This window comes from Halichoerus grypus, chromosome 8 (assembly GCF_964656455.1).
Source record: "Halichoerus grypus chromosome 8, mHalGry1.hap1.1, whole genome shotgun sequence".
Classification (NCBI taxonomy): domain Eukaryota; kingdom Metazoa; phylum Chordata; class Mammalia; order Carnivora; family Phocidae; genus Halichoerus; species Halichoerus grypus.
The window spans coordinates 111,421,220-111,440,631 of record NC_135719.1 but is presented as its reverse complement, the minus strand read 5'-3'; the positions used below and the strand labels follow the sequence as shown (position 1 = coordinate 111,440,631).

General features: G+C 37.0%; 1 protein-coding gene and 1 long non-coding RNA gene across 6 annotated transcripts in view; one reads left to right on the top strand and one right to left on the bottom strand.

The window, feature by feature from the left end:
* Positions 1 to 18,458, top strand: part of LOC144378855 (uncharacterized) — a 24,265-nt gene extending 5,807 nt beyond the window's left edge. The window contains exon 3 of the long non-coding RNA XR_013440716.1: positions 18,323 to 18,458. This is a non-coding gene — a long non-coding RNA (uncharacterized LOC144378855). The remainder of the gene's footprint in view (positions 1 to 18,322) is intronic.
* The window catches only part of ARID4A (AT-rich interaction domain 4A), a 64,729-nt gene continuing 52,936 nt past the window's right edge, over positions 7,620 to 19,412 (bottom strand). For all 5 annotated transcript variants that reach the window (XM_078053761.1, XM_078053764.1, XM_078053763.1 and 2 more), the window contains 5 exons: positions 18,282 to 19,412; positions 17,450 to 17,554; positions 13,021 to 13,227; positions 12,274 to 12,420; positions 7,620 to 9,363 (listed from right to left, as the gene is read on the bottom strand). In XM_078053761.1, coding sequence (XP_077909887.1) covers positions 9,260 to 9,363; positions 12,274 to 12,420; positions 13,021 to 13,227; positions 17,450 to 17,554; positions 18,282 to 19,412 — 1,694 coding nt within the window. In that variant the 3' untranslated portion in view covers positions 7,620 to 9,259. The remainder of the gene's footprint in view (positions 9,364 to 12,273; positions 12,421 to 13,020; positions 13,228 to 17,449; positions 17,555 to 18,281) is intronic.

The following is a 19,412-nucleotide window of genomic DNA, read 5'->3' as shown; positions in this document are numbered from 1 at the left end:
TTGGTGTCAGAGTCCTACTGACTTCATTGCGTGGGTTCGAAGATTACCTTCTCTTCAATTTTTAGAGGAGTTTAAGTAGAATTAGTATTATTTCTTCCTTAAACATTTAGTAGTATTATGTCTTCTCTTAAAAGTGAAGGTAGCTGGACCTGGAGTTTTCTTTGGGGGAAGGTTTATAACTTCAATTCCATTTCTTTAATAGATACAGGGTTATTCGAGTTATATATTTTTTCTTTAGTGAGCTTTGTTACTGTGTCTTTTAGTGCATTTTCCCATTCCATCTAAGTTGTTAAATTCACTCGCATAAAGATGTTTGTGATATTCCCTTTTTATCCCTTTAATAGGTATAGATGCAATCTGTAGTGTTGTCACCTCTCTCATTCCTGATATTGGTAATTTGTGTCTTTTCTATATCTTAATCAGTCTGGCTAGAGGCTTGTCAATTTTATTGATCTTCTCCAAGAACTAGATAGTTCTTTATTTTTGAAGACTCTGTCAAATTGCATGTATTGTGCTACAGCCCTGCTCCAGTAGAACAGTACATCTACTGAAAGCACACTGTTGATAATTGTTGAATGAACCAATGCATGAAAAAAAGAACCATTGACTTCTGCATGTAGTCATTTTAATATTACCACTCTTTTAGATAACAGCCATTTCCTTATCTCTTATGTCAGTACTTTAGTACTGATAATATATAATTGAGGAGAATCTCCAGCGGCCAGATTAAATGCTTGAGGATATGACCCCAGTGAAGGCTGGTAAAGGGAGGTGAGGCAGGCAGCTAGCATTGAGGAGGGAGGGAATCTTGAGACGAGAAGGAAAATAGATAGAGGCCGAAGACCTAGTGAGTCAAAGGAAGTGTAATAAAACTGTAAGTCAGGAATCATGGGATACTAAACTAGCGACTTGGGATGAAAGAGTATAAATTCTGACAATAAGAAATGAAGGTCAAATAAAGTGTAATCCAAGAGTGATTATCCAAAGTCATTACAGTAAAAATTTCAACTTAATAGCTCAGTGTTTCAAAAGGGTATTTGAGAAATACTCAGATGTTAGAGGAGAAAGGGTACATAAATCGGCTTATGTAAATCATGAAAAACAGTGTTTCTATTTATACTCCCCTCTTAAAAATAACATTGGGCTTAGTATATCTACATTAGCAGGAAGATCTTAAGATTTCTGGTCAAAGGAGCCACAAAAAGGTCATGACATACCTTGGTGGGAAAAAGCAGCAATCTCATTGCTTTTACCAGGCTGAAAAAACAACACTGACCTCACTAAACTTGAGTTCTAGTCTCTGTGCTAGCTGACCACAGTGACCTTGGGTTTGCATGTTCTATGCTTTTCTTGTTTTAGACATTTGGGTTTTTTTTAATGTTCAAACTGTACACATCTAAAATGTACACTTTTGTGTTTATATTTAATACACACACACAAAACCATCACAACCAAATTAATGAACACATCTATAACCACCAAAAGTTTACTTGGGCTCCTTTGTAATCTCTCACTCCCACCCTATCCCCTACATACCCTCACCAAGTTTCCAGGAAACCACTGATTTGCTTTCTGTCACTATACATTGTAACATTATTTTCTAGAATTTTATATAAATGGAATCATAACGTGTGGGTACTTTGTCTTGCTTCTTTCACTCAGCACAATTATTTTGAAATTCATCTGTTTTGTTGCCCGTATCATCAGTTTGTTCTTTTTATTGCCGGGCTATATTCCATTCTGTGGCTATGGAACAATTTATCCATTTACCAGTTGATGGACATTTGGGTTGTTTGAAGTTTTTGCTGCTGCTATGTGTGGAACATGCTTTCATTTCTCTTGGCTAAGAATCAATGGGTGGAATGACTGGGTCATGTAAGTTTAACTTTTTAAGAAATTGCCAAATTTTTCTAAAGTGGTTGTACCATTTTGTATTCTCACCAGTACAGTGTGAGAGTTCTAGTTCCTCCACATTCTCTCCAACACTTTCATGGAGGACAATTTGGCAATCTCACCTGTTGAGATTAAAAATGCCTGTGTACTTTGATCTAGTAATTCCATTTCTAGGAATTTATCCTACAGGTATCCTCACACATGTGTGAAAGGACATATGTATAAGGCTATTAGTTGCAGCATTGTTTGTAATAAAAATTAGAACTAACCAAAATGTCCATCATTATGGGGCTAGATAAACAAATTGTGGTACATTGGTATAGTAGAATACAATGTAGCTGCAAAAATAATCAGGAAGCATAGATGTTTTGGGAAGGATAATCCTAACCCTAACATTGGTTTTCTCTGGGAAGGGGAAAGTAAGGCACAGAGGTGGGAAATTGTCATGTAGTCTTGTGTCCTTTCTGTTTTGAACCATATGGATGTATTACCCACACAAAGGATAGATTTAAAACTTTTTAAAAAATGTCTCTGAAATCAAAACAATCATTAAAAGCAGAATTTTAGGGGCGTCTGGGTGGCTCAGTTGGTTAAGCGACTGCCTTCGGCTCAGGTCATGATCCTGGAGTCCCTGGATCAAGTCCCGCATCGGGCTCCCTGCTCGGCGGGGAGTCTGCTTCTCCCTCTGACCCTCTGGACCCTCCCCCCTCTCATGTGCTCTCTCTCTCAGTCTCTCTCTCTCAAATAAATAAATAAAATCTTTAAAAAAAAAAAAAACAGAATTTTAGAATCTAAACCTTTCACTTTATAGGTAAAAAAACTAACACTTAGAAAAGTCAAGTGATTTGCCACATTCAAATGGTTAGCTGTTATAAATGAGTGCTTATAAGTTTTAAAAGGAGAATCCCAGACCCTAAGCTCTCCTTGTAGTTATTTAAAATGATGTCTTCGTTAAAAATGCAACCATTATTCTCAGGGAACAGAAGCTTCTTAAGACAGCACTATTTAATGAAACAAATACTGGACTTGGAAGCCAGAGGAAATGGGCTGTCATCCTAATTCTAATTCTGCTACTTATTATTCCCTTGTTCATTTGGAACTGGTTTCCTTGTGTGTCAAAACAAAAGAGCAATGCTTTTCTCATAGGGTTGAGATCACACTCATGGACCTTGACTCACTGGTAACGGTACTCAGTTCCATCAGTTATCTTCACCTTCCTGTGCAATAGTTCATTTGCTGTTTTTTCCCCAATTATAAAATATGTCAAATGGGGCACCTGGGTGGCTCAGTCACTAAGCGTCTGCCTTCGGCTCAGGTCATGATCTCAGGGTCCTGGGATCGAGCCCCGCATCGAGCCCTGCATCGGGCTCCCTGCTCTGCGGGAAGCCTGCTTCTCCCTCTCTCACTCCCCCTGCTTGTGTTCCCTTTCTCGCTGTGCCTCTCTCTGTCAAATAAATAAAATCTTTAAAAAAAATAAAATACATCAAATATAGTAAAGGATTCAAAATAATATGATAAACACTCAGGTTACCAAATCTTAGCATATTGTCATTTTTTTGGAGGAGGGAATAAATGCCCCCGTATACCCTCCTCTATTCCTTTCCCTCTTCTCCAGAGAAAACCATTCCTGAATTTGGGTATTCATCATTCACACTCAGGGTTTTATACTTATAGCTACATAAACAAAACTAATGTTTTGTATCTTTAAATTTTGTAGAGATATATGTATTGTTTGGCAACTTGCTTTTTTCACTCATTTGTTTTTGATATTCATGTTGATATATTTAGCTTTAGTCCATCTATTTTAACTGCTCTGTAGTACTGCAGTTAATTAGTTAGCCATAATTTATTTATCTATTGTTCTGTTCATGGGCATTTAAGATGTTTAGTCAACACAAACCATGCTGCAAAGAATAGTCTAATACAGATCTCCTCGAGCATATGCAGTAGATTTTCTCTAGGATATATGGAACTGTTGGGTCAAAGGGAGTGTTCCCCTTCATCTTTATTAGATAATGTCAAATCCAAATAGACATTAATTTACACTTGCACGCAGTACATGAGAGTCCCCATTTCTTTACATACTTTCTGATGCATTAAGGAAATGCAAATTAAAAGCACAATGAGGGCGCCTGGGTGGCTCAGTCGTTAAGCGTCTGCCTTCGGCTCAGGTCATGATCCCAGGGTCCTGGGATTGAGTCCCACATCGGGCTCCCTGCTCGGCGGGAGGCCTGCTTCTCCCTCTCCCACTCCCCCTGCTTGTGTTCCTGCTCTCGCTACCTCTCTCTCTGTCAAATAAATAAATAAAATCTTTAAAAAAAAAAAAAAATAAAATAAAAGCACAATGAAATACCACTACACACCTATTAGAATGGTTAAAAAAAAAACCCCGACTGAATATATCTAGTGCTGACAAGGATGTAGTGCAACTTAATTCTTGGGTATCACTGCTGGGAATGCAAAATCGTATGGCATATAATCCAGCAATCTTACTCCTATGTGTTAACCCAGGGGAAATGAAAATGTTATGTCTACACAAAAGCCTTTATGTTTATATTTATAGTGGCTTTATTCATAATAAATGCCTAGAAAGTTTTTAATTTCAAGGGAGTTAAATTTGGTTTAGGTTGTTTTTCTTTTTAAAGATTTTATTTATTTATTTGACAGGGAGAGAGTGCACAAGCAGAGGGAGAGGGAGAAGCAGGCTCCCCACTGAGCAGGGAGCCCAACGTGGGGCTCAATCCCAGGACCCCAGGATCATGACCTGAGCCGAAGGCAGATGCTTAACCAACTGAGCCACCCAGGCACCCCAAGTTTAGGTTTTTGAGAATAGGTTTGGATAGGGATCCAAGAGAATTTCGGAGAGCAGTTACCACTTGATGGGGGAAAAGTGCCCCATCAAAGGAAAGCCACCAGTGAAGTCTGAGTGCATTCACAACTATTTTGTCAAAGCTTAGTTATTATAGGGCCAGTCTGGGAGATAATGACTACATCAAGGAAATGGTTAATTCTAAAAATCACTTATGGACTACCAAGGCGCATTCATCCTTGGAAACCAGGAGAAACTTCAGCAGTTTCTTATCCTTCATAAAAAGGTTTGGGGACCGAGAAAAGCTTCTCTGGAGGATAACGTTATCTCTTGGAATATAGTGGAAAAGAAATTAGTTGTAGGATTTGCAGGTAAAGTACAGGATGCCTAGTTAAATTTCAATTTCAGGTAAATAACATAATTTTTATATAGGACATACTTGTACTAAAAAATTATGTCTGAAATTCCAATTTAGCTGGGTGTCCTGTATTTTTTTTTTTGCTAAATCTGGCAAATTAAAGTGGTGAGAATCTTGAATCAGACTGTCTTGTTTAATTTAACAGCCTTGAGAAGAAATCCAATTGTGTAGAATAATCCTTTATTATATTTACATGGAAGTTTTAAGTTTTTCATAATAGAACTTTTCAAAATGAATTTTAGTGATACAAATTACAAAATGAAGATAGCTTCATAATTATGTTAACTGTAAATTCTAAAATTATAAACACTGCCCTTCTAATTGTTTAAAAAGATATAATGGGTCTAGTATGAATATATGAAAAGGTTTTTTTGTGCTTAACAAGAAAAACATCATTTGGTTTTGTAATAAAATGTAAATAACTTAAAAAAAAATTCTGTGTGAAAACACTAAGCATATATTAGAAATTCTCCATTAGCACAGACTCCATCTTAAGAGTCCTTCAACCTTCACTAATGATGAATGCCATCATATACTGTAGTCTTCCTGTAACAGGATAAAAAATCTGGGTGTAATCATGTGGAGTAATGGAAGAAGGAAGAAGAAACGAGGAGGGGAAAAAAACTCATCAGTTTAAGAATACTCTGAGTTGGGGATTAGACAGTTGAACAGGTCTACTTTACACTTTTTAAATGATATTTTATCATTATCACCTTGTGGAAAGAACCACAAAAACAACTTATAAATGTCTGGCTTGTACATAAGAATCACTGGTAAAAAAACAGAAACAATAGCAATTCACAAGTAATTTTTCTCAACTTAGTTTTTCAAGCATAGTTTTTGACTATCTTACTGTGTATTACTAGATGATGGATCAGGCACTTTGTGGGATGCAAGTATGACTAAGTACTTAAGAACTAACATCTAGTAGGGTAGAAAGACACATGCATAAGTAAACATAATACAAGGTAAGTTGTCAAGTAAAAGAATAGATTGAAAATGCCGTGAGAGCATAAAAGGAGGCGGCAAAAGCTTCATGGAAAATGGCTGCGGAGATGGCTGTGGACAAGTAGGGACAGAGTGATGGGAAAACAGGAATAAGAGGCAGAGGTGGACAGATGCAGTGTTTGGGTTTAAAGCAGCAAAACTGCTTTGAATACATGATTTGGTAAGAACTATTTACCAAATGAACGGCTCGGCATGACCTGGCTCCTACCTCTCCTACCGCAAGTCTATTCCTACCCTGGCTCAGTAGATCCAAGCTCCATGCACCTGGAGCGCTTTATTCTCCTCTCCCATCTTTCCTCCCATTTGCTTGTAGCTTATTCATTATCCTCACTGGGGCTCAGTTTTATTGCTTTCTCTGCAAAGCCTTCCTTGACCACCCTTGCCTTCCCAGCTCATAGCTGGGCTCCTATATTGTATCTCATGGCACCTGTGTATAGTCTACCTCATTAGATTATGCACTGCTTGAAGACAGGGACCTTTTTCTGTCTTGTTCACTGTTGTAACTTGTGGGCCTAGCACAGTACCTGGCACTTAACAGGTAACTGATAAATTGTTGATGAATGAATTCTGATAATATTTTTTATGTGTGGTTGAATATAGCTTCAAATGCTATCACAGTGTTGACAGTTATGTCAAATTACAGGGCTTATAAGAAAAGTGTATTTTAGGGGCGCCTGGGTGGCCCAGCCATTAAGCGTCTGCCTTCGGCTCAGGTCATGATCCCCCCGGGTCCTGGGATCGAGCCCCGCATCGGGCTCCCTGCTCTGCAGGAAGCCTCCTTCTCCCTCTCCCACTCCCCCTGCTTGTGTTCCCTCTCTCGCTATATCCCTCTGTCAAATAAATAAATAAAATCTTTGGAAAAAAAAAAGTGTATTTTAGGACTTATAAGAATGATATATAAACAAATTAATAGTTTAACCCATATGGATTTCCGTAATTTAAAGCAATTTCATAGAAGACATAGTATGTATATGCTAAGTACAAACATGTTTCTTAGTGAAGGACAGGAAAACTAGAAACACAATAAACAATAAAAGCACACAAGTGAAACAAATCTCCATAATCTTCAAGGTCCCAATACTTCCTTACCAGATTTATACTGATTAGAAGGGATGATATTCAAGCTGATAACTAGTTCTCTCATTTATTGAATTGCTACTGAAGGAAGTCATTAAAATATTTAACATATGAATCTAAGGTTGCCTCCTAGTTTCAACTGGTTGTGAATGACAGTTTTCACTTTTATAATTAAGTACTAGAAATATTTTATTACAAAGACTGACATATATCGAATATGCTCTGTTTTGCAAAGTCTGATTTTCCAGCTGTTAAAGGTACTGGCTACTTGCGGAAAAAACAATCACTTAAATGAAAACTAAAAATATAAAGCCTATGTTTAAAACATGGCCTTTATTAATACTGCCCACTGAGCTCCATTTTTATTTTACATTGAAATACTTCTGCTTTGCAAAGAAAAGACAGAAAAGTGCATTTTACAAGAGTACTTTTTTCTTTTTAATTCTCTGCGAAAATGGAAGGAATCTGAATCACAAGTTCACAATGTGGTAAAATGAAATTAAGAAACAATGATTTCGGTAATGCTATGCCATCACTAGTGTTTGGCTCTGACTTTGTTCTTGTCAATCAGATCCTGATACACAGTCTAGAGCATCTAGGTTATTACTCTACAGCATATTAAACACAGAAAAGGAGGTTTAAAAAAAACCCCTTTCAATGTACAAACATGAATTTAAAAACTGATTTTAAAAAATCACCTTTTTACATAATGTATATGGCAAAAATGCTTTAAATACATGATTTTGGAATTATTTACAAAATGTATCAGTCTGTGGAACAATTCACAGACAAAGCATACATAGTTGCTTTACTTAGTTGTTGCATCTCAACTTTGGGAGATAGAAATTTATTCGGCAGTATAGCAAACATAAAAACTATGACAAAGTATCTTAAGGGCAACCAAAAATTTGATCCTCAAAACAGTTTAAATACTAGGACTGCCAAAGTTTCTAAACGAGGACGTACTTTAATGATCCAGATGCCCATTTATAGTTCTATACTGTTTGAAGGACTGAGACAGACTCCCTTCAATACAGGCAAAGCTACTGGATGCAACCTCCTGTAAAAGGGACAGCTGAGAGCTATTGTCATCCAAAGAGTGAATTAACCTAGAATTTTCTTTTTTTCAATTTTATTAATATTTTAAAAAATACATAAAAATACAACATCCAATGTCTGAATAAATATATTTAACAAGTTGCAAGATAATACCTTATTTTACACAAAATTTTCAGCTTTAGAAATCTTGTTAAATAACTTCATTGTTGTTATATATTTCATTTTTGTCTTTTTGTAACAAAATAAAAACTCTGAAATTACATAGAAAAAAGACAAAATATTTTTGTCAAGGGATAAGATAGTCCACTGAAAACTTATTCACAATTCCACTGTAAACATTAATAAACATTAAAATATTTGCATAATTGTGTGCTCAAAAATCCTATAAAAAGTGGAAGACTTATTACAACTGTAGTTTTCAGTCAACTACACTTCCTTTCACAATTTATTTTGTCCCATTTACACCTTTAAACCTGGGCACACTGCTGAACATATACTTTGGCAGTTCTAAATAGCAAGTGCTTCCACAAAAATAAAAAAACAACAACAATAAAAAAAAAAACACAACATAAACCCCCTACTCACCAAGTGTTCAAATACATCTTAGTGAAAGTGCAGCAGTCACTATTCAGCTGGATAATATTTTGATGTTTATCATGTGCACTTGCTTGTCTATGATTTCTATAACATTTGAAAGCTTTATTATACAAATTGAATTTGCTAAGTGCCCTTTTTCTATCTTCACAAAAAATGAAAAATTAAAGAGGAAAAATTATGACAAATATGGCAGGCTGCCTAACCTTCAGTTATTAATCAGCTTATTTTTGCAACAGAAAAAAAGAAAAGAGAGGGAATAGATACAATCCAGCCTGGAAAGGTATACAGGATATACTTAGCAATGTCAAACCAGTTGAGTGCTTTCTGTGGTTGTATTTCAGGATTTTGGGATTTATGTCCATGGCAGCAAACTGCTGGGAAGGCAGAGAAAACGTTTATCACCTGCATTCTACAGCAAGTACATTTTGTGGGGGAGATGAGGATGAGGGACTCATTCCAGTGTCTGACGAAGCAGATGACATGGAGGCTCCTGCATGAGACACTGTGGAATCAAAATAACTACATTAGACCCAAAAACTATCACACAAAGATACCTAGCCTCTGGCAAACCAGAAATTAGTCCCCTAACTCTCTGCCACAGGCAGAACACTCCTCTCAATATAGGCAAGCCTATCACGTAATTTATTTATTTTTTTTTTTTTTAAAGAGACAGACCTCCTGGAGCCCTCCCCTCCTCGTCCATCCTATTGCTGGAATAGTTGGCTCTCTAGGCCTGCTATGCAGTGGTCATCCTATCGCTTTCATTCATCACCTTGACATTTTCTTTACTGTTTTCCTAAGTGGGATTCCTTGTTTGCTGGATCCTATGTTGTCTTCTTAGCTTTCTAGTTTCTAGTTTGGCTTCTAGTTTCCAGTGCACGAGAAATCTGACATGAGAAACTTGATGCTCTTCTGAGACCCATTTTTTAGATATACCTTTATATGGTAAACCAAAGGGTTCTGAAATTTCACAATGGGCTTTGGTGTAATTTTTCTCTCCCATTCTTTATAGATGTTACAGTGAGTCCTTTCAACCTTCTAATTCATATCCTTTGTTTCTGGAAATTTTTCTTTTTTTTTTAAAGATTTTATTTATTTTTCTTATAATACTTCTTTGATGACAGCTTCCTCCTGCGTTTATTCAGTGCTCTTTTTCTAGAAATTCTGTGATTCAGAAGTTGTTATCTCTTGGCCAGATCCTATACTTCTCTTAGTTCTTTTCTCCTACTGTCTTTTGACCACCTACTAGGATTTCTTTAGCTTTGCTATCTATCTCTTCTATTACATTTTTTAAATTCCTGCTACCATATTTTTAATTTTTGAGAGATCCGTCTTGGTCTCTGAATTGTATTAATACTATCATGTTTTGGGGATGCCTGGGTGGCTCAGTTGATTAAGTGTCTGCCTTCGGCTCAGGTCATGATCCTAGGATCCTGGGATTGAGCCCCGCATCGGGCTCCCTGCTTGGCAGGGAGCCTGCTTCTCCGTCTCCCCTGCCTCCTGCTCCGCCTGCTTGTGCTCTCTCTCTCTCTGTCAAGTAAATAAATAAAATCTTAAAAAAAAAAACACCAACATATTTTTGTTTCAAGACTACAATATCTTTCCTGTATCTCTGTATAGTGATTATAGTTTGGTGTTTTGTATGGTAACATTGTTTTTTACAAGTTCCTTTTTATTCTCATTTTCTACTTTGGTTTCTACCTTTATGTAGAAGCTTTCCTATCTGGTCTTGTGGCTCCCATATTTAAGAGGGGGCATTAGGAGCGCCTGGGTGGCTCAGTCGTTAAGCGTCTGCCTTCGGCTCAGGTCGTGATCCCGGGGTCCTGGGATCGAGCCCCACATCGGGCTCCCTGCTCAGTGGGAAGCGTGCTTCTTCCTCTCCCACTCCCCATTCTTGTGTTCCCTCTCTCGCTGTGCCTCTCTCTGTCAAATAAATAAATAAAATCTTAAAAAAAAAAAAAAAAGGAAGCATTAAAAAGCTAACTGGAAGCTGTGTGCGAGTATGCAGAGCTTTTCAATCATGGGCAGTGCATATGTAGTGACTGGCAAGGATCTTGCTTTTTGGTTCAGGAACCTCTAAATGTTGGTATCTGTGTTAGTTCCTTCCTCTTGGGTTGACCAGCTTCTCCAGAAGAATCCTTCAGTCTCCTCCCATGAGTGAGCATAAGCTTAGTTGCCAGCTTTCAGGAAGCCAAGAGGATAAGAGTTTCAGTTGGAAAAGGGATAGGGGTCTCATCATTCAGTATTGTAAACTTTTGCTCAGGCTCATTATTTCTGATTTTGCACCTAACCCTCACCTTCAGCTATGGCTGGTGTCCCTGAGTCTACAGGGACTTCTTTCCCCTCTCCATACAATAAGTTAATTTTCTGTTTTCTGCTACAGCTGCAGAAGAAGGTAGTTTGTATCACAGGATGGGACGAAAGAATCCAATTTCTTCCATTTTCAACCAATCTCCATTTTTAGCCTCACCTATATCCCTGCTTTCAGAGCTGGGGTGATGTGGTATGGGCTGGTTTGCTTCTTGTTTTGCCCCACTGCAAGGATAAACAAGCTTAGGTTTTAGCATTCTGCTAAAGCAGTCCATCTGCTTCTCAGCTTCCAAGAGAGAAGCTGTTGACATTTCTTGTCTACTGTGGTCTGCTATCCCATTATCTTGTTCTTGTGGGTACAGGGCTTTTCATTTTCTTTACTGTTATTTTAGTGGGGCTTCAGGACGGGGTAGATGTGAACCTATCAATGTTTAACTGTAAGTCAGTCCTACACAGTTTTAAGGTCTGAATCAGACACTACTCTCTCTCCATGATTAATCCAAAGTAATTTCTCCTTCCACCAACTCCTGTACTTAGTAATACCACTCTTGGGGTCCTCATCGAACACATCCTTCCTGCTAGAAGTTAAGATCTTTGAGATCAAAGTCTGTATCTCATTCATCTCTGTACTTCTACCACCTGGAAGAAGGCCTGGCACATAGTGTGAACATATTAACGTTGAGCTGAACGATTTCAACAAATCATTTATGATCGCAAAAAAGATAATCTCTTTGAGGATAAGCCATATGCCCACTAATTTTGGTGAACCTCATAATAACAAATATAGTGCCTATTAATAGGTAACCAGTAAATATTTGTTGAGCAAAGTGAATTTCAGAGGGAGTAACTAATTCTTCCTGAGAACCCACCATATTTAATAAAATCACATTTTGTAAAACAGTTCATAGTCCTTTTTAAGAGTCTCCTCCTGATTAATTCAGTTGTTGACCCACTCATTTCAATAATATCACAAAGAAGATAAAACTAGGAATCTAAAAACAACAATTAATAAATGTGTACTATATTCAAAAACTAATGTAAATCTTCTAAAATGACACGATATATTTGAAAAACAAGGGAAGAAAAATTATAATCAAATTACCTTCTCTGTCTTTCTTTTTTAATCTTTTCCTCCTCCTGTCTATGGTTGCAACTTCAGACTTCAAAGACATGTAATATTTTCTGATTTCTTGTAATTTTTCTTGGAGAAAAGAGATTCGCTCTGTACTATTCATATTCTCTAATTCATCTAAAAGGGGGAGAAAGGTTAATTTGGTTTTTAAAATAATTATCTGAGAAAAGAAGGCAGTTCTATCAAAACTCAACTTCTAAATCAAAAGCTTTAGTTTATTAAGTTTCCATAATAATAGCTAAATAAGGCTCTACAAACAAGGATGACATTAATTAAATTCATGAATAAGATTTCTGTATATATCCCAAATTTTTTATACCAAATATGTTTTAAATGATCAGATAAACACAAGAAAACATCAACACACAGCAACCCTAATCTATAATTGTAGTTATTCATCCAAATAGTTTCTTTGTATTGATGATTTTTCATTCATTGGATATTTCCAGTTATCAATACTAGAAAGGGTATTTCAGTTTCACTGATACATACAAACACACATCTTATTCGTTACTGGAGATGTTTCTCTAGTTAATATTTATCAGGGTATTATTATGAAAAGGCATGGATTTGTATTTAAGATGATAAGTGGTGATTATTGATAAGAGTATTTGGAAACCTACATAAATGAATATGGTAACCACTATTTCTTATTTTGACATTTTAAGATAAATACCACTTATACAAAATACATTCAGGTTTTCTAAAGCTTCTTACTGAGTTGAAAGCTCCATTTATATGTTCTAGGGGATGAATTCGGATGTTTTTCCCTGTGTTTATCTTTTTCTCCATCTTTGATGTGAGGAGAAATTCTTGCAGGAGATCGTGCAAGCTTCTGTGGCTTAGACACACTAAGATGCTTTACTGGTGTACATTTACTTGAATTGTCCAGGACAGGAAGATCTTCACTATCACTGCTTTGTCCTATAATAAAAAATTGATTCAGAGATTATAAATGACAAAAATATCACATTATCAAAATGCAGCAGACCCAGCAATTACACTTTTTGGTATCCTACAGAAATAAGTATACAAACGCACAAATTTCTTAAGAGTAAAGAAATGGAAATCTAAATGCCCACCGATAGGAAAAAGGTTAAAAATTACATACAGTTGATTCTTGGACAATGTTGGGGTTAGGGGCACTGACCCCCATGCAGTCAAAAATCTGCATTTACTTTTGACTCCCCAAAAACTTAATTACTAATAGCCTACTGTTGACCGGAAGCCTTACTGATACATAAAGTTGATCAAAACATATTGTGTATGTTATATACAACATTGTATAGTATATTCTTAACAATAAAGTAACCTACAGAAAAGAAAATGTTAGAAAATCATAAGAGAAAATACATTTACAGAACTCTAAAAAATCTGTGTATAAATGGATCTGTACAATTTAAACCCATGTTGTTCAAGGGTCAAATATACTACTGAATAATTTGCTAAAATTGTTAAAAAGAATGAGCTAAAGTTTACATACAAGAACAAAAATGGCAAAATATCCAATATACACTGTTAAATAAAAAAGCAAAGTTATAAAACAATATGTATAGTATTGCCCCATTTATGTTTAAAAAACAAGACATAAAACCACCCAAACTGCATAAATGAAAAAGCACAAAAATACTTGATGTATACACATCCTTTAACATGTGTATAATAAAATGTGAGCAGAAAATTGTTTGCAACTCTGTCCCTCCTCACCAAATTTGTAATTAAACATGTTTTTGCTTTTCACTTCATAACAAATTAGAATTCTCTGTTTTTTTTTTTTCCAATCTCTTACACCCTTCCACCCTACTCTCAAAAGCCAACATTGCCTTCTACTGAAAAAGCAAAGTTGGAATGTTACACACTCAATTTCCCAGCCCTTCCTCTACCTGTATCTGTCTTTATTAACTTTTGGGGGTGCTCAGAAAGAGAATGTTTTTGAAGACTAATCTCTTCAGCTATACGCTTAAAACCATCCACTCACAGCTCCTCTGGAATATCCCAACATCAATTATCCATCTTCTTTTCTCTTCAACTTCTTTTTTTTCCTAGTCTACCAACATGCTTACATCTTTCCCACCCTGAGAGAGGGAGGGAAAAGAAGGAAAACTTCCCTTTTTAGCTGGCACCTCTTTCCTTTTCTTTAAAGTCAAATTTCTTTTTTTTTTTTTTAAGATTTTATTTATTTATTTGACAGAGAGACAGAGACAGTGAGAGGGGGAACACAAGCACGGGGAGTGGGAGAAGCAGGCTTCCTGATGAGCAGGGAGCCTGACTCCATCCCAGGACCCTGGGATCATGACCTGAGCCGAAGGCAGACACTTAACGACTGAGCCACCCAGGCGCCCCTAAAGTCAAATTTCTTGAAAGAAATTCTTTGTTATCCTGATTTCCACACCTTCTAATCACATTCTCATGCTCCTGTTAGGGTCCCAACATTTACAATTCACCAAATTCAATGAATGCATTTTAATCCTACTGCATATCCTATAGCATTAAAAACTTATTTCTTATTCAAACCCACTAGTGTTTAGTGATTTGCATTTGTCTCTGATCAGTACCCATATAAAGAGATAGCCCATTGAATTCTATTCTTGGTTCTTTTTATTTTCATTTTACAACTCTCCCAGAGCAATCTCATCATCTTGCAATCCTTCACATAACCATCTTCTAAAAACAGACTATTCTAAGCTCCAGACCCCTACTCCCCTAATACTGGGTACCTCTAACTCACCTTTCCCGAAATTACTCTTCCAACAACCTGCTGCTACTCCTGTATTCCATGTTCATTAACCAGTCCCTCATATGTAACTACTAGTAAGTGAGTCCTAATGATTTCATGTCCCATCACTTTAATTCATTTTTCTCGCCAAATATTAAGTCCCAAAAGTAAAACTGATATCTCCTTTCTTCCTTTCTTTTTAATCTTTTTAACTTTTTAGATAGTCTTCAAACTTACAAAAAAATTGTTAAGAACAGTTACCAAAAAATGTTTTTCTGACCCATTTGAAGGTTAAGTTGCCCAGCCACACTTGAGTACTTCAGTGTTTGTTTCTTATAAACAAGAACATTCTCCTTGTGTTAGTTATCTACAAACTGGCCCCAAACTTCGCAGTTTAAAACTACAAATGGTTAATATCTCACAATGTCTGAGAACTGGGGTCTGGGAGCAGCTTGGCTGTGTGGTCTGACTCGGGAATCTTGTGATGTTGCAGTCAAGCTTTTAGCTGAAGCTGTGGTCTCTGAAGACTTGACTGGAGCTGAAGAATATATCTCCAAGATGGTTCACTCATGTAGCTTTTGGCAAGAGGCCTCAGTTCTTCGCTTGCTATTGGCAGGATGTGCTCAGTTTACCATGTGGACCTCCCCATAAACTGCTGTGTCCTCAGGACTTGGCAACTAACTTTCCCCAGACCAAGTGATCCAAGGGAGAGCAAGGAGGAATCTGCAGTGCCTTTTATGACCTATTCTCTGAGGTCATACTCTATCACTTCATCCAGCCCACACTCAAGGGAAGGGAATTAGGCTTTGTCTCTTGCAGGGGAGAGTATCAACAGATTTGTAGATATGGTTTTAAAACCACCACACACTTAGAAAACCATAATACAACAATCAAAATCAGGAAATAAACACAAACATATTATCACCTAATCCTCAGATCCCCTACAAGTTTCTCTACTTGATCCAATAATGTCTTTTGTAGCAATAGGATCCAGGTGAGAATCATATGCTGCTTTTGTCATGGCTCATAAGTCTCCTTTAAATCTGCAACAGTTCCTCTTTGACTTTCATGATCTTTGCAATTTCTTAAATTACAGACCAGTTATTTTATAGAAGATCCTTCAGTTGGAATTTGTTGATGGTTCCTCATGATTATATTGAAGTTATGCATCTTTGACAGGAATGTTACAGATGTGCTGCTGTGTTCCTGTTGCATTCTGCCAGGAAGTACGTGACTCCCATTTGTCCCATTACCAGTCGTGTTCACTTGGATCGTTTGACAAACGTATCTGCCAGGCACTATGACGTTACTCAGTTGCCCTTTGTAATTCCCGCTGCCTCTCTATTCTCATTTCCCATCACTCCTCCTCTATACTCTACATCTGTACTGTCCAGCCACTAGCCACATGTGGCTCTGAGAACTTCAAATATGGTTCAAAAGTTTTCCTTTGAAATGCCTTTTATCTTGTATAAATTATATGCTCCCTCCATGGGATATGCATCTACTATAACCTAGAATTTTCCTTTCAGACTTGTATGAAGGCATGTTTTGGAGATAAAACTTTAATTTGTCAAAATCAACCATGTTTATTTCTACTATATTCTACAACTTAGTTTTATTCCATATTGTACAGAAGTCTTTCTCATGTATTTTATTCATACTGATTTACTAATTTCCTTGTTTCCATAAGAATCTTATCTTCTTGTTTTAAAAATACCATAATACTATTTAGAAATCAGCTTTTCTAGATTAAAGTAAACCATTCCATTCAGAAATGTAAACTTAGGGCGCCTGGGTGGCTCAGTTGGTTGGGCGACTGCCTTCGGCTCAGGTCATGATCCTGGAGTCCCAGGATCGAGTCCCGCATTAGGCTCCCTGCTCGGCAGGGAGTCTGCTTCTCCCTCTGGCCCTCCCCCCTCGCATGCTCTCTCTCTCATTCTCTCTCTCACATAAACAAATAAAATCTTTAAAAAAAAAAAAAATTAAAAAAAAAAAAGAAATGTAAACTTAATCTGCTTTTACCACTAAAGCAAATATTACTTTCCTATTATTCAAGATCCTCAAATACATTCCTCAATATTAAACCACTTTACATAAGAAATACAAATGAAATATGCATAAAAAATAAATCACAGCTATCCCAGCTCTAAATAAAATTGACAGGCCCCTTCAGATTAAAAATGAGAAAACTGCTATTCCCAGAACATAATAAACCAAACATTAAATTTTTTTTTCTTTTTATTAAGTAAATTCTACCCCCAACGTGGGGCTTGAACTCACAACTCTGAGATCAAGAGTTGCGTGCTCTACCAAGTGAGCCAGCCAGGCACCCCTAAAGCAAATTTATTTTTAAACTGACACAAATGATCAAACCAACAAAATGCTGAAAATATTAACACTATGCTAAAGGCAGCATTGGAAAACACCAACCTGTTCCATTCTTTTCACTTTTGGCTACAGCACTTGTTCGCTTTGGGGTACGCTTTTGCTTTTTTGCCAATAATCCACTATTTCCATCACTTGGCCTTTTCTGACCTGAAATAAGGGGAAAGAGACAATTGAAAAAAATATATACCTATTTTGGATACCATTTGTTTATTATAAAAGAGAGACATGGAAATTATTTACAGGATGAAAGATTTCACAATTTCAGTGGAATGGGCAGCTTCACATGATGCCATTTCAATGATTTATTCAGTCTACATGCTTTCTGAGAATGTCACCATCTCTAAATAAAAAATAATCCTTGTCATCTAGAACGACTTTGGTGCCTCCATATTCTGGGAGAAGAACTTTATCTCCAACTTTCACGCTAACTGGTTGAATCTCTCCACCCTTATCCTTTAGAGCCCAATCCAACAGCTACTTCTGTTGCTTGCAATACTTCTCCATGAGATTTCTCTGGAAGCATAATGCCTCCTTTGGTTACAGTTTCAGCTGCACTCCTTTCAGCTAAAACTCAGAGAGGGGAAGAAACTTTCTAAACGCCTGTGTTGCCAAAACTCCGGCCGCCGCAGTTCGTACCCCGCTCTCGAGCCAATGCCACGGCAAGAGCAGCTGTAATTACTCACTTGTCTACTCCACATAAATTTCTAGATATACTTCTTTTTTAAAGGCAGGGGAAAGGAGAGGGGGAAGTAGGAAGGAAAGAATGAATAGGAGGGAGGGAGGGAACTTTACTGCTCAAGCATTCCTAAAACTCTGAACTTACTAATTTTGGGGTTGAATAGAAAGGCTGATATTCTCCCTAGAAAGTCCTTACCCTTCTCTCTGTTTTCTCTTTCTTGAACAATTATACTACAGGTACCAGAGGCAACACTGGCTTCAAACCCATTTGCTGACTCCCTCTCACAGAGACCTTCTTGAGATTCTTCAGCAATGCTGTCAACTTCAATGGTTATGTCACTCTCACTTTTTATACTTCGAGACTCATCCTGACTGAGAGTAAGTGGTGAAGCTACTGAAAAGGTATGTTGTGCTACAGGAGGTAGGGCAGGTGGAATAGAAACAAGAGAGTTAGACTCGGAGCTTTCGACCACTACATCTTCAATACTGGTCTTATCCTTCTCATCCAAATCATCCAGATCGACTTCATGGCAAACCAAAGTCTCAGGCCCAATCAGAGGCATTGCATCCTCGTCTTCTTTCAGGGGAGTATTTACAGTTTCTTCAGCTGGACTGTCAGATTTTTCACTAGTCAATTCTTGAATGCGTTGGTTTGACTCTGCAATTAATGACGGCATTCCTTCATTTTCTATTTCAAAATGTTCAGAATTTAAGTTTTTCGTTCCCTCAGATGCAGCACAGTCACTGGTCTTTTCTTGAGATATGCTGTTTGTCATTTCCATTCCATTCTCAATTCTTATTTTTTTCTCTGGTGATGACTGTCCCAGTATTTTCCGTTTCAACTTTTTTTCTTTTGCACATTGGTCAGTTTCATCTTCGGTAGTAGAAGAAAAGGTTTTACTGTCTAATGAAGAAAATTCTAGACTCTGAGCTTCTATATGAGGTTCACTTCCTGCTTCATCCTGGCTAAATGATGAAATCTTTATAATTTCTAAAGAAAGATCTTTTGTCTTGCTTCGTCTTCCCTTTCCCTTAGGAGATTTTTCGGCCTCTTTCTTAACTTCTTCTATGTGTTCTACTTTATTTCCAAAAATCTGTACTATTTGTTCGTTCTCTCCAACTTCTAACTTCAGTGTTTCTAAAGGCTGCATTTGCGTCCTTTCGTTTTCTTTTAACATATGTGCAGCAATCTTTGGGTTTTCTTCATCTAGTTTATCATCATTTAAATTTTCATTTTTTTCTAGTTCTTTAGTATCAGGAGAAAGTTCTTCATTCATCAAATTCTTTTCTAAAAGGTCTTCTGTTTCACTATCAGATGAGCAAGAGT